The sequence below is a fragment of the Urocitellus parryii genome, chromosome 4 (genome assembly GCF_045843805.1).
Source record: "Urocitellus parryii isolate mUroPar1 chromosome 4, mUroPar1.hap1, whole genome shotgun sequence".
NCBI lineage: Eukaryota > Metazoa > Chordata > Mammalia > Rodentia > Sciuridae > Urocitellus > Urocitellus parryii.
In genome coordinates this window covers 159481950-159498402 of record NC_135534.1, presented here as the reverse complement: position 1 = coordinate 159498402, position 16453 = coordinate 159481950, and the positions used below count along the sequence as shown (strand labels likewise).

Below are 16453 nucleotides of genomic sequence, written 5' to 3'. Positions count from 1 at the left end.
CCTTGTGTGTAATAGATCATAAGACCCTCATTCCAAAAAGGGTCTACCTTACACCAAGGAAGAAAGAATGCCAAGAAAAGAGGCTAAGAAGAATATGAATACACACATCTTGCCTTGTAACTCCCCTTTGATTTATTATATTAGACTATAACCTTCAGTCTAATCACATCTCTATGTAACTATTTACTCTTCATCTAATCTAAGCATAAAAATGGAGTTTTACATGAGTCTTCAAGTCTTCAGTCTGAAGGATACCTTATCATGTAAAACTGATTAAATAAACTATTATGTTTTCCTCTTTTTTTAATATGTCTTTTATCATAGGAATGTCAGCCCTAACCCTTATTGTGGATTAGGTATGGTATCATACCATTTTGCCTTTATACTAGTTTGGAAATATGTTTCAAAAATTTTTCAGTTGTCTATGATTAAGAAAACTATCCACACTCTTTTCAAATCTAAACCAGAACCACTGCTGTAAATTTAAAAACAAAACAAAAACTATGAAAAATAAAGGGAAATATATGCCATTATGAAACAGGCATTTTTAAACTATAGCAAATTGGATAATTTGTTAGCAATTCTGGCAAAAGTGAACTTCCCTATTACCTAGGTATAAAAAAGAGGTATTGTCTCATTGATCTGCCTTTGTGCTTCAAGTGTATATAAAAGTATAGCCACAGATAAGAGAAAGAAATAATATAGATTTTTAGTATTTTCCTATTGCAATTTACTAAGGGTTAAAAAATTTAAGGAGTAGGAATTTTTATAACTTTTAAGAAGTAATTTTTAACGACCATTCAATTAAAGTTAGTACAATGACTTTGCATAATACATACATAAAATAATTAGTGAAGATGGTTCTTAATTTAAAGGATGTTAAACAGCTTGTAGACATCTGGTAACAAGCTGAAATGGGTCATTCAAAATTTATCTAACTAAATTAGGGGGGGGAAATGTTTCTCCTCCCAGGTTGGCATGTCACAAGATAACTAAACTGACTTAGTAGGCTTGCCTGGGAATCCTTAGCTGTCAGTGGTGAATATGCAAAGGGCCAGCAAATTAAATCAACCTGCCAAACTGTCAATTTCAAGCCTCATGACTGCATGAAAATAGCATCACTGGAAGAAATCAAGCATTGCCTTCTTTTGGGTTTCCTGGCACCTATTCAAATACTCATGCAGTTGTGGCTAATTTTGCATGCAAATTTCAGTCAATAAGCTCAGAACAAGACCTCCCAAGATATTTCAAAGGATCTGACAGTATTTTTTCTGAATACCAAATCGACAGTAGTTGAAATTCAATCTCCATTTGCCAGTGCTTTACATATGCACGGTGTCCCCACCACAGAGCTAAGTTAATGAGAGCCTTACCTGCTTTCACTCACATCCTCCCAGCCGTCCTTGCTGAGGTTCTCAAAAACGTTGCTCATAACCTTGATGGAGTGATTGAGAACAGTGTGGTGACGACCCACAGAGCACTTTTTCTTGGCAGCTTTAAATTTAACCTTGGTCGTGGTTGTCTTACAATCATACTGTCCAGATCTCCCTTCTGTGGTGGCAATCTCTAATCCAGCTTTGTCTGCTGAATGGTGCAATTTCATCAGCCCTTCATTTTCTTTTCTCAATGCATTAGCTTCTGCCACTTGTTTCCTTAGGGAAGTGACTTCTCTCTGTAGCTCACTGATTTTTCCTTGAAGTTCAGTTTTGTCTTTTTCAACATCTTCACTTTTCTTTCGTAACTCTTCTAGCTCTTTTTCTCTAGTCTCCGCATCTTCTTGATGCTGTTTTAAGTGAGATTTCAGGAAATAATTTTCTTTCATTAATTTTTTATTCCCTTCTTTTAATTTTCTTGACCTTTTCTCAAAAGATTTTAGCCGATTTTCCAACTCAATGACCTAAACAAAAGAGTTTAATTTACCTTTTTAAATAAAAAAACATAATTACTGTATTTTTATTCTCATTTCTAACTAATGAAAGAAAAATTACATTAAGCACAAGGATAAAATAAATCTAAGGTACTTAATTTCTAAATAATTCTAAGGTGGTATAGATGAATACATTCAAAAATGCAATAATACATCTGTTGAATATAGGACAGATGGTAAAAGAAGTTAATATTCTATACAAAGTGACACAGAACTAAGTATGCTAATAAACTGCAGAGTTTTCTAAGACCATAAATGCTTTGAGTATATATTTCACTCATTATGAAAAAAAAATTTTCAGAGTAAAACAATTTATACAGAGTATTAAAACAGATATATGAAGAAACTCTATTAGTAAATAACATTTATCATATGAAAAAGTGATGACTAAATACAAAGCAGCCTATCACAGCTGCTATTTTTCCAAATCAGAAAAAAATGTAATTATAGTAGTCATGTGGCCCTACTGTGGCCCGTGATAAAAAAAAAAACTCACCAAAAAAGTCTAAAAGTTAAAATTATAGTGATTTCAAAGCTTAATGTCAATTAGTTTTCCCATTTATTTCAATAAATATGGTTCATGTTTTAAGACATGGCAATGGTAAATACACTTCCTGACCTTAAAGAATTCCAAAAACTACAATTTGCATACCTAAACCTAATAAAGGATATGATCTAAATGCCAAAACTCTGAGCATCAAGGAAAAATAATTAATTTTGATTTAAGAGTATATAAATTTCATGGAGAAGTTGACTTAATCAGATTAATATCTTGAAAAATAAATAACAAGCCCTACTACCATACTGCACTGCAAAATCACTGAACATTTTATGTCAAATTAAAAAAAAAAAAGTGGGGTATGACCATTATGTGAAGCTTTTAAAAAAATGGTACATCAAAATCATTTATTTCTAAACTGTCTTTGGTACAGGATGCATAGAATACTTGGATATATACATAAATGCAGTGGTGATTATGTGGGAAAACTTACCTATAAAGTATATTTTACTATTTGTAAAACAGTTTCATAAACATGATCTCTCCTTATCATCTTAAACACATGAGGTAAATAGAGCCATTGATTATCTTTCCAGAGTAGAAAACAGACAGAAAAGAGAGAATCTGAAAACTTTAATTACATATAGAGATAAACATTTTCTACTTTGAACTGGAACTCACATTCAGGATTTTGTGCCCCCTTCCACTATCCTATAAGCCATCTAAGAAGAGTTACTTAAATATATATGGAAAAGGAACAAACAATTAAGCCAGGAAAGAACTGAAGACAAGCAAGAAATCTAAATGATTAAAAAACTACACATACTCATATGTATTTTTTAAAAATCTGTGGAGATAATATTTTCCCTCTCTACACTGTGTGTGTGTGTGTGTGTGTGTGTGTGTGTGTGTGTCTGGGAGAAGCATTTTTGATAACTTTGATAGTTTGAATACTTGATCCCTCCAGAATTATGTTAAAACCTAATTTGGAATAAGGGCAGGACCCTCTTGAGTGGGATTAGTGTCCTTATAAGAGACTCTATAGGGCTAACTTGCTTCTTCTATCATGTTAGGAAATAACTAGAAAGCACCAACACAAAGAATACACGGAATCTGTGGACACCTTAATCTTGGACTTCCAAGACTCCAGAACTGTGTGAAGAGATTTCCATTGTTTTTAAATTACTCAGTTTATTGGTATTTAGTTATAGTAGCTTGAAGGGACTAAGACAACAATAAATGATGTGAATTAACAATATTCCAGAAACGTACAAGATAGCCAGGTGTGTTGGGACATGCCTGTAACCCCAGTTACTTGGGAGGTTAAAACAGAAGGATTGCAAGTTCAAGGCCATCCTTGACAATTTAGCGCAAACCTGTCTCAAAATAAAAATAAAAATGTTTAAAAAGGACTAGGGGGGCTGGGGATGTGGCTCAAGCGGTAGCTCGCTTGTCTGGCGTGGGTGCGACCTGGGTTCGATCCTCAGCACCACATACAAACAAAGATGTTGTGTCTGCCGAAAACTAAAAAATGTAAATAAAGTATTAAAAAAAAGGACCTTTTAAAAAAAAAAGGATGTAGCCCTGTGGTAGAGCATACCTAAGTCCACCCCCGAATAAAAAGGAATATATAAGATAAGACTTGTACATATTCTTAACATTTCCCAGTTTAGTGAACTCTATAATGATGAATATAGAAAATTGTTTTCCAAACACAAGTTTCAGGTCATCTTTGATTTATCCATCCTGCTATTTCCCCCTATTTTTATTGTGAGTTCAAGTAGCTTCAAATAATTTGAACAGTCATTTATTGACTAGCTATCCTACTCTGGAGCATGGGGTATTTACCAACATAATAAGAAGAATCTCATCTAATTTTAATCCCTTCATTCCACAGTATGATATGGCCCTTATTAGACCTTTTCTTGACTGAGAGTAGAGGTTATACCAGACTATTACATATCTTTGTGTATTTCTATGAGAGAGATTATGTTGTTCCTTCTCAATGCAATTACTCTATTTGAGAGCAGATTAGTGTGACAAAAAAAATAGTGTTCAAGAAAATATAAACTCTGGCTGATCCTTGTTACTTCTTCCAAATCACTCTATCTTCAATTTTTATTCCCACTTTAATAAAATATGCTACAGACAAACAAGAATATTACCTTTATACTCTCTCCAACTTCCTTTAGTAGGGCTTTAAAGACTACCCCAAACAATATACTTCCATAAATACATTTTAAAATATTTTAGCATGTCCATGGTAGGGTATGTAGAATGAATTCTATTTTTAAAAACCACTATTTTGTACAAACAATCAGCTGCACTTAACACTGACTTTGGAAATGTTAGTATAAAAGTATAAATAAGAATCAGTGTGAATTAGAAGGAACAGAATTTTGAGTCAGGTCTGTATCTCATTTCCAGCTCTGGATGATTTAGCTGGTAAGATAATTAACCCATTTTACCTTTAGTTTTCTCATCTGAAAGATAGGACGAGTAATGTCTACTATGCAGGTTTATTATGAGTATTAAACATGATCATAACAAATTCTGGAAAACAACAAGTTCTAAACAATTATCATCATTATTGTTTATATTATTATTATCTTAACAGCTGCCTATTAAAATTCATTGAGCTAAAATATAATTACTTATTCTAAGTATGTTGATTAGCCATTAAATAAACTTTATAGTTTTGATTAAAGTAAAACATAAACATATAGTAAGTAAATACCTTAAATTTGAGATTTCAATTCTAGAAATTAGAGGATTTTTATTTTCTTTTTGATTAACATCTATTTAAATTTGGGTACAATTCAGGAAAATTTTACATATGTTAGGCTCAGTACACAATACCCCAAAGAATGGTACTTTGGCAAGCTGAGTACTTTGAACTAAAGGGCATTGGAAGGGCCTCAGAAGAAAGGTCTCTCTGACCTCCTGCCCTTATGTTTCCCTACTGCATGATAACCAAAATTTCATTGAAACTCCAACTCCTCTCTCCCTAAAAATGTCATAATACAAAGAAAGGTCACTCTCTACCTACTCTTGTCACCTGCCCCATGCCTGGTGGGTGGGGGGGGGGCTGAGAATATTACACAGAGAGGCCATAAAGAATCTGAGCAACCAGGCTTTTCTGGGTTATCCCCCTTAGTCTGTTATTGGGTCATATACTTCTCCCCAATTCTTTTCAACACAGCTTTCCATGATTCATAGAATCTAAGCATAAAAGTGGATAGTTTTGGGGATGGAGCTCAGTGGTACAGTGCTTGCCTATCATGTGAGAGGCCCTGCATTCAACTCCAGTACTGTCCTCCCAGAAAAAAAAAAAAAAAAAAAAAAAGATAGTTTTCCCTGGCTCTTTAGGTCTTCATTTCTGAATCCTTGCACATCACCTAAAACTTTGATTAAATAAATTTATGCTTTTCCCTTAACCTAACCTTTGTTGTACAAGTGTTGCATCTCTCTGCCCTTACACATACTAACTAAAAAGATCTGTGGTTTATAGTCTGTTAACAACCAAATGTGAATCTAGTTTAGTCATAAGAACTGTTCAAAATTATTTGACTTTAAGTTTAAAGTAGAGGACAGATAACAAAGACACTACTTCTAAAGATTTTGAAGAGAGAAAATCCATGGTATCTATTAAGGTATTATTCAAGGCACGTCTCAAGAACTGTTAAAATTACTTTAAGAATGAAAATCTGAGGAATTGTGAAAGGCATTTGGATTGTGTTTTAAATCATTTCAAGCCCCTACTTTATCTCAGTACTGAACATCTAAAATAATAAGTATCCAAGAGTTAATTCTTTTCATAACTGAAATAAAACACCTGTCATTGTAAAGTGTGTACATTAGTTTTATAAGTCTGCTATAACAAAGTACCATAGAGTGAGCAGCTTAAACAGAAATTTATTTTGTCTTAGTTCTGAAGTTTAAAAGACAGAGAACAAGGAATCAGCACGGTTAATTTCTTCTGAGGTTCTGCTCATTTCACTGTAAGTAGCAATCTTCCCTGTGTCACATGGTTTTCACTCTGGTTTTTGTCCTAATTCCTTTTTTATAAGGATACCAGTATACTGAATTAAGGACCTAAGCTAATAACCTTATTATAACTTAGTTAATTTGTTAAAGACTCTATCCAATTCTGATAAAAGAGATTAGAACTTTGACATGTAAATTTCCAGAGGACATATTTCAGTCAATAACATTATGATATGCTAATACTTTATTTATATATGAGACTATATGACCAATATGATTCTGTAACATGTACACTCAGAAAAATGAGAAATTATACCCCATCTATGTATGATATATCAAAGTGCATTCTACTGTTATGTATAACTAATTAAAATTATAAAAAAATTAAAAATTATTAAAAAATACAATATGCTTATCTACTTCATTTCTAATATATATACAAATATTGTTTGCATCTTGCTACTGTCTTTTAAATCAATTTTGAATAAGTTTCATATATATCCTTTTAAAATAAAGATATTCAACCAGGAGGAATTAAAGCACAACCAATAGAACTACATTAGGTTAATAAAAAAAAGTGGCAAATTAGTATCTTAATTTGACACACACTCCAATGAAAATAATTTCTCTTGATTTTCTAGGTCTTAGAGTAGATTCTGGATCTATCAGTCATTTATGGTAGTTAGAATGAAATAATAGATTACTATTGGATTTTTATTCTAGAGCAATAAACAGTAACATTACATATTCATAGAAACAAAAATTATACAAAACCTGGCAAACAAAAATATTGTTTTGAAACAAGCATAAACCATATGAAATCTTGGTTTAGTAGTACAGATAATTTTTCAGTTATTCCTTTTACTTTTAAGATAAATGAACATGAACATTTCTTGTTTTCAGTTACTATGTTTGTTGTAGGGGATAGAGGAAGCAGGGCATGTAAGATAGCAGGAATCAGTTTTATTTGGCTGCAGCCAGGTTTGGGTACAGCTTTCAGTGTAATCAATTAATCTCCTGAATCTCGAGTTCAAGCAGTTTCAGAACTTTATACCCAGCATGTAAGAGGAGGGGGTCAGAAGTTCACAATCTGCAGAAGTTCACACATAGCAGCTTTTTCTTTCACTGTTTTGGGCAAGTTAACCCTTCAAGGACAGTGCCTGAGAAGGGGAGAATTTCTTCTCCCCTTCCCCCGCCCAGCTGTTACCATGGAGCCCAATTGGTAACTTCTCTTAGAAACTTAGACATCTCAGTGAAGTTCCAGCTCAAGGCCAGAGGCCTTGTTAAAAGATTTGTCTTTTTAAAATCACATTTGCATTTGCAAACACACTTCTACAAACTACTATATTGGATAAATGTTTGTGAAAAACTAGTAAAGGTGAATTCAGCACCTGGAGTGCTGATTTCTTCTAGGCCAGTGGCCAAGTAAAATAGAGCAACAGGAAAATAGGAAGTTTATCTACATTGAACTCTTTTGTAGAGGCTCTTTTGCTGATAGTCCTAAAATCAAATATGGTAAAGATTTCTAGAGAAGTTCAGTTAAGATTTTCTGTGGAGGAGGGAGTGCCACTACTTGTTAATCCGATATATGCCATTCAGAAACAATGAGATGACATCCTTTGTTATCTGACTATATACCAAGTGTTAAATGTACAGGGAATCACATCATCTGCTATAAATCACTAGATTTCCTACAAGTCAATTCACAGATACAACAAAAATAAGTACCTACATTTAAATTTTTATTTACACACATGTTCATTTCCAGTGTAATGTATTAAAGATTTATAAAATATAAAATCAATCCAGTGTTGTCAAATGAGAGTCAATTACAAGACTAAATAATTTAAAGATCATTTTAATAATAATACTCAAAAATGTTAATACAATTGAGCCCATTTCATTGAATTTGATAATAATGTATTTAAAGAAAAAAATATGACTAAGTATAACATTATAAAGCTAAATGTTAAGATTTATTTATTTGTGGGGAGGCATAGGGGATTGAACTCAGGGGCACTTGACCACTAAGCCATATCCCTAGACCTTTTTTTATATTTTATTTAGAGACAGGGTCTCACTGAATTCTTAGTGCCTTGCTTTTGCTGAAACTGGCTTTTAACTTGCTGCAATCCTCCTGCCTCAGCCTCCTAAGTCACTGGGATTACAGGCATGCACCCCCAGCACCAAGCTAAATGTTAAGATTTTAAAACAGCATTTTACCATCAATGAAAGGCAAGCTGTATTTTGACTACAGGGCTGACAACAGTCTTAAATAAAAAGCTGTACTAAATCATATGGCAAATTGTTATATAAAATGGGATAAACTATGCATATTTTCAAGTACAAAATGTTAAATATACTGGAAGTGTAAGAGCTCTAATTATGCTCCATTTTTTGGTCCAAATATTGTAAATCTGTACGTTTGTTTTAAAGTAGCACAGAGTCTCATCATGACCCATTTTAAACTTAAACTGCTCAGTTACAACTAATAAGCACATATCATCTAAATTCTGTTAACTTCAACTGTTTTCAACACTCTCCATTTTATCTTTGAAAATATTTTAGTCTATGTCAATGGAAGCATAGTGTTTACACATTTATATCACTAACATTGATTTTTTTTACCCCATTTTGGCAAGCCAATGATTTTGAATTATGAATTTAAATTAAGAATTCACACAAGGTTTAAGTTCATGAGCCCTCGTTTTAAAATATAATCCTTTATGTTAAAATTCAGATTTAACTTGCTCAGCTCAATATCTTAAAGATTAGACTACCTTCTGTAATGTCTGCTCCAATATTTCTTTCCCATTCTTCTCTGGAGTACTCTTCTTGACCCCATCATCTTCACGGTATCTAAAGACTTGTTCTGGACGAGAATAAATAATATATTATGGTGCTTGTACATTGCAGAAACACTGTCCTATCATTTTAAGAAAAACTGTTCTGTGGTTTTTCAATTATGAATAATTGAATATATTTTTTTTGTCAAGTATTTGGCCAGTAACTAAATAGTGATCTTTTTCAAGATTTTCAGTCACACAATTATATGTCTTTGTAGTGTCGCTTTTTTTTTTCTGTAGTGTTAAGATTTTCAAAAGTACAATAGATCTGCAGGTTAACAATGCTATACTTTTATTCCCATTTTCATTCTTTTGTAGACTATTCCCCCTTTGCCTTAAAAGCAGAATTCATTGCCTTTTTATCTACACAGTCACTACTAGTTTTGTTCTCTGAATCTTGTTCCCTGCCAGGAGGATCAGAGTGATTGCTGAACAAAGCAAACAGTAACAGAATTAGGGTGGACTGAAACTGTAACACCCCTACTAAAACCTTTTGTTCAAGTGAAGGATCCATGAGCTTGGCAGGGTAAATCATAAAAATCACGTTTCCAGAAAAACTATGACTTCAAAATAAACAGAAACCTAAGTATATATATATTAAGTTGCTTCTACAAGTCATTTCCATGCTGGTTATGCAACTACCTACCAAAAACCTTTTGAACTAAGCAAAAATATGCAAGTAACTAAACAACTTCAAAGGAAAAAAATGATAAATTTTCTGTTAATATTACTAAAAAGTGAAATTTACTAAAACCTGTAACATTTTTCTTATCAGATAAAATGTAGTCACAAATTGAATATATTCCTAATGTATTATTCTTGAAATATAACATTTCTTAAAGAACAAAAAAGGGGCACAAAAGAATACACAAAAGCTGAAAGGATACATATCTGTGTTCGCCTGAGATGATTTTGCTTTAAAGTATGCTTGACTACTGTAGGTCAGTGTAAAACTTTGATTAATCAACAAAGGAAAAAGAAAACAATATTATTCTCTGTAGAGTAGAAATCCTCTTGGTATAAACAGTGACTAACAAGTTTGTTAGAGTGAATTAGGCATTTCTTTTGTCTTTGAAACATGACATACCCAATTAAAACTTCTGTACTCATGAAATAAATAGAACACTATCCTAAGGAAAATAAAAGCTAGAATAGGTAGAATTTGCTATCTGGGGAATAAGTACCTTTACCTTGATAATAATCTATCCATTCCCAAGTTTCTTTTACTAGTCCCTTAACAACATGGTACTGAATTCATTTAAAATACTCTTTAAAAAATAAATAATATGCAAATACAACTCATCTGTTCTAGTCATTTAAATATGTTACAGTTCTGAGTGAAATATTTACTCTTAAAAATAAGTTCTATAGTCAAAGAGCACAGAGTGCTAACAATGGCTAAATAATGCTAATAAAAATAAATGCTAAAAATTGATTAAATAAAATTCTCTGATGCTTTTTTTGCCCCAGGTATATGTAAGACCCCCTGATAAACTGGATAAATGTATTCACCTGAGGTTTACTGTTGAAAAATTGTTTTGTTTTTGCCTTCAAAGGTTTTATAAAGAACATTCAAGCAGTTAGACTCAGGGCATAGAAAGAAACAAGGAACCAATTCTCTTGTCTTCATTGTCTTATCTTCAAAGATCTTGGAATTTGGGAAATGAACTAAGAGAACATAGCTAGAAACATATACTTTCTTTTTTTTTTTAAGACAATGGGTGTTAGTATGATCTCACTTCACAGGAGGTTTATTTTTAAGATTTTGGTTGTAAATATTTAAATCTACTATAGAAATTCATTCTGATTTGTAATATTTCTTAGGTGTTTCTTCTCCCTCCATCTTTTTAATTTTTAATATGTATAGTTAAACTTATTCTATTTTCTATATTCCTATTTTAATACTCTTGGCTAACTATAGGAGTCAAGAGGAATTCTTCCACTCCCTCTGAAGGTTTGAGTCTTTAATTCTGTTGACATAAACTGACAATAGACTCACAGGTCAAAAGGTACACCATTTTGCTAATGCACACATGGGTACAGGAACAAAATATGAACACTAAAAGAAAGGGTAGCTGGTTGAAGCTTCAATACTCTCTCACTAGGGGAGAAGGAAATGGAAGAAGATATCAAAATAAATTAAAGAGCTAAGTAAATGATTTTTTAGGAAAGGTAAATGGGCCTGAAGAATAGACAACAGACTTGGACAAAGTGAGGGGTTGAACTGCACTAACAACAATAATTGTCTTATCATGCAGATAAAAACTCTTTCACATGATAATCATCAGAGTAATAAACGATGTCTTTGGTACAAAACAGTGGATACCTTTTAATCTTCTTTTCTGTGAGTTAGTCTTTGTGGTTAATGAGATTTAGAAAGGGAGTCCAAGACAAGTGCTTTTCTTTTGGAAAATTTCCCTTTAGTCCAATAGGGAACTTCAAAAAGAGCTTCTCCCTGAGCTAGGGTGACAGAAACAAGGAAAGTTAGAGAGACCTCGATTCTAAGACTGCTTCGAAGGCCTTCCAATTTTCCTTCATTCAAAGTGCTTGGCATGACAAAGCATCATACTTTGAGATACTATTTTCTGAGCCCCGTCACTGCATTAAATAACTAAATTCCTCTGCAAATTTTAACTGCTTATTCTCCAGATTATTTTAACTATATTAACACATTATTTTAACAACCTATTAGCATAAGTATTAATTTGTTTATGAACAATTTCCCAAAGAATAATGCTATTTCATTTTTAAGAAAAGCAAAATAACAGTTTTAATATAGAAGTACTTATAATACAATAAAACTATGTATGTTTGATTTTGCCTAGAGTTCCTGAAGCAGAGCTTCTAAAACCTTTAGAATTTCCTGATTGATCAAAGGAGCATCTTTTATTATTCATGAAAAGCTCCTTTCAACCATACCAGAATTCATGCTAATCAAACAATTCTTGGTGGATTCATATATAACTTCAGGATAGGGGGTGGTTGCCAGAGAAATTCATCATGTGATCAGAAAGCTGGAATTTTTAGACCCACTGTCAGATTTCTGTAGAAGGAAGAAGAAGGGCTGGAGATCGGATCCAATCATCAATGGTCAATGATTTAACCAATCATGCCTAGGTAACAGAACCTCAATTAAAAGACCTAACAATGGGTTTCAACGTGTTCAATGGTAAACACATCTAGGTCTTGGGAGGGTGGCAAATCCATAAAAGGCATGAAAGAATTGTGTCCCTCCCTCCATACCTTGCCCTAGACATCTCTTCTATTTGGCTATTTCTAAGTCAAATGCCACATAACAATCTGTTTAGTAGTAAATAAAGTCTTTTTCTGAGCCACTCTAATAAATTATCAAGTCTGCAGAAGTGTTATGGGAACCCCCAACATAAAGTTGGCTGGTCAGAAAAACACAAATGGAAATCTGGGATTTGCCAATGGGCATCTGAAGTAAGAGAAGTCTTTTGGAACTGAAACCTTAACCTGGAAGTCTGCACTGACTGAAAGTAGTGTTAGAATTGAAGGAAGGAGGAAACATCCCATTTAATTACTGTCAGAAGCTTGAAGAAAATCAGCTCAATCAGTACAATTTCAGAAAAATGAATTAGGAATAAACATGTAATAATCAGTGAGACCTGCCTTACAAAAAAACTTTTATGTTTTGTTAAATGCTGTCTTACGTAAGATAGATTCACTGATCATAATTTGACCTATCTTCTCTGAAAAGTGACCATAAGTCAATAAAAAATAAAGTCCCATTTCTCTTGGAGGAAAGCAAGAAATCAATTGCTTTTGGTGCATAGGACAGAATCTTTATAGTCATTTCATATGACTACTACTATTAATATGTGGCATATCTTCCTTGAGATTCAACCTATGCCCTTTGACTTTATCTCAGAAGTCTTGGGAAGAATTTATTCAATCAGTTAAGTTAAAAGAGAAGTAGGTCATTTCTGTTACCAGTCACAACTATTCTGAAGAGGATGCTGCCAGAACAATCAAAGCATATTTTTCTATGAAGAAATGTGGGGAGATGGAAGAATGAATAATTTTTGTTTGCTTGTTTATTATATTTTTGCATTTTCTTCATTGTAAACTATACCTAGTACATAGGTTTCTTGGCCTTAAAAAATGTCTTTAATCAGGGATCCGTGATCTCATTAATTCACAAGGTTGGGTCATAAATATTTGAGTATGCTATATTCAGTTCCTTTACCTTGTAATACCCTCCTCTTAATTTTATGCTATTTCTTAAGCACATAATTTGAAAATAATTTTAATATTTTAAACTATTTTTTTCTATTTTCAAGTGTTTGACTACATTTTAATCCTTATTTTTACATTTAAATGAATTAGCTTTGGGAAGTTTAATATTTGAATTGGTGTTTATAATTTATATAACAAATTATTTGTGCTAATTTACTTTTGTTGCAACTGATTTTAGCATTTCCCTGTATTCCTGATATTAATTCTCTTAGTTCTTTAAAAAAATTTCTTCATCTTAAATTTACTACTTTCATAGTTTGTTTCATTTGTTATTTTATCTATATTTCTTTTTTTAAAATTTGTTCTGTTTAGTTATATACATAACAGTAGAATGTTTGTTAACATATCATCCATACATGGAATATAATTTCCCATTCTTGTGGTTATACCTGATATATAGTTACACTGATTGTGTATTCATATATGAACACAGGAAAGTTATGTCTCATTCATTCTATTGTCTTTCCCATTCCCACCCCTCTTCCTTTCCCTCAATTCCCCCATCCCCAATCTGGTGAACCTACTTTATTTATATTCTTAATGCAACAATTAGAAGGAAGCTTGATCTCAAGTGTAATATTAGCAATCCCAAAACTTATATGTATAGATTATGTAAAATTATATTAATGTGATTAAAATATTTATATATATTTATATATGTAAAGTATATATTTTATATGCACAATGTACACAGAATATATTGAGGGCACAAAGAAAAAGAGCAGAGAAAGGCTTCTGATTAGAAGGGATACTGTAGTCCAAATCTTTCTAGATGGAAGTGACAGGAAAGAAAGAGAATATCAAGCACAACTTCCCAGGACTATTAGATGATTAACACATTTTGGCTTTTATTTTGTCAATTTTTCATTCCACGATAGAAAATTAAAGCTAACCATATGAAATATAAGACCAATGAAGTAGGCAAAGGTTAAATAGCAATGGGATTAAGGAATTTGGGCTTTATTCTCAATAGGAAGTTACTAGATTAGGAAGTAATATAACATCAGGAGATCTATATCCAGGAAGAGTAGGGCTAGAGGAAATAGTCTTATATTGATCATGGAAATTATAAGTAGAGTAAGAAAATCTGAGTTTGACCATCCCTTTCTTTATAAAAAATAAAGTACATGGATTTATAACAATTATTTTCTTTAAATATTTAGGCACAAAGGTATATCCCAATAGATTAATTACTATGCATTCAATTATGGCCATAAAGAATTACTTAATATTAATTATTCTAAGAAGTAAATAATATTTTGACATTATTATTGCAAATGAAGTTTCGACTTTATTTGAAAAAAGCATGAAGGTACTTAAAAATGTTCCCTTGACTCATCTCTATGTCAAAATAAGGTACCCATTTCCCAAGGTCTAATTTTATTCAGTCAGATTCTTTTGGGTATGTATTCACCCACAATCTTTTCTTAATATTAAGGAAAGTTGGGATACTTGCTAGAAATTACAAACTCAAATTTTCCTCTGCCCATCTATTATGAAATTTCCAGTGTTTCCATTTAAGTAATATTTATTAGGGAAAGTCTAAAATTTATAATTTATTTACTCCATTCTGGATTGAACCAGACCATCTAGAAACCCATGTATTTGCAACATGAGTATTTTCTGGCATTGGTTTATACTTTTGAATCACAGGATGGTATATTATTATTCAGCAAATGCTTTATTAACTTCTCAGGATCTGAAATATAGATCCCTGCTCCACTGTAGTTAAGGTTGGCCATGTGATTTGGTTTGACACATGGAAAAGAAAATCTCTATTTTGTCTTCATTTTTGAAAGCTATCTTTGCTAAGTATAGAATTCTACATGGACAGGTTTCTTTCTTCTTTTAGTACTTAAAATGTACTTTCCTACCTTATGGCTTCAATTGTTTCTAATAAGAATTCTGTCATTCTTTGATTGTATACTGTCTTTAAAAAAATTTTTTTTTCCTTTCTATGCTGGCGGAGAATGAACTCCATTGGACCTTCGAGTCTGGAGATTGTTTCCTTTAATCCTTTTGAATGATGTTTTTCCTTAAGCTTGGGTAGTTTCCCTGCATCCACGTGCTAATTTAGTACATAGTTAACAACTTGAGCAGGACCTTCTACATATCTTCAAAGCAATGTAGAAGAGCAGATTCTCTAACATAGCATCCTCTCCAGCTTTCTTGATCACACTGGAACCCAGGATCTTTCTCTTTAATTTAGGAAGATTTCCAGACTTCACTTAGGTTCTTCATTTCTGTGCTGTGGCTTATAAGTTCTCTAGGCAGCAAACTGGGGTAATTATAATTTTGTGTCCCCCTTCTCGGAGATGACATAGGTATATACCCAAGGTATAAAACCCATTTTTTGCATATATTGTTTAGTTTTTAATTATTCTATGGGAAGGGTAAATTTGGTCCCCCAGGCCTACTTTTATTGAACATATTTTCCCTGGATAAATCCCAAGCCTAGGTGAATAGAAACTTCTTGTAGTAGATATATTTTACTCCTGCTACCTATTTGCCTCTGGCTATTTTTACAAGTTAAACATATCCTTTGAGCATGTCCTCTGAAATCAGTTCTACCTCCTCTATATCTCCCATCTGAATGCCTTATGCCCCCATCACACTAAATGTCTTCACTGAAAATTACAGTTCATTGAGTAATAAATCGATACTGTAATCCCACCATCTCTGCCAAGAATTTAGCTATGTAGTAGAGATCTGAGCTGCTAAATGTGTGAGTAGCTAAGACAACAAGCCAAAATCAAAGTTATATATTTGCCTTTAATTATTTACTGAGATATTATAAGGAAGAGGCTGAAAAGGGGGAAGTGCCTACTTTTGTATTCTATTTTTCTCTCATCAGCACTGACATGGGAGTTGTCTTAATATCAAGTGAGCTCCAAACAAAAGTTTCCTTCCACTAGTTTTGTGTACCTTGAGCCT

At 32.6% G+C, this 16453-nt stretch overlaps 1 protein-coding gene across 2 annotated transcripts in view; it reads right to left on the bottom strand.

Annotated features, from left to right (window-relative positions):
- Nucleotides 1-16453, bottom strand: part of Cntln (centlein) — a 291783-nt gene that overhangs the window by 81512 nt on the left and 193818 nt on the right. For both annotated transcript variants that reach the window (XM_026397573.2, XM_026397574.2), the window contains exons 14-15: nt 9194-9285; nt 1374-1897 (exon numbers count right to left, since the gene is read on the bottom strand). In XM_026397573.2, coding sequence (XP_026253358.2) covers nt 1374-1897; nt 9194-9285 — 616 coding nt within the window. The remainder of the gene's footprint in view (nt 1-1373; nt 1898-9193; nt 9286-16453) is intronic.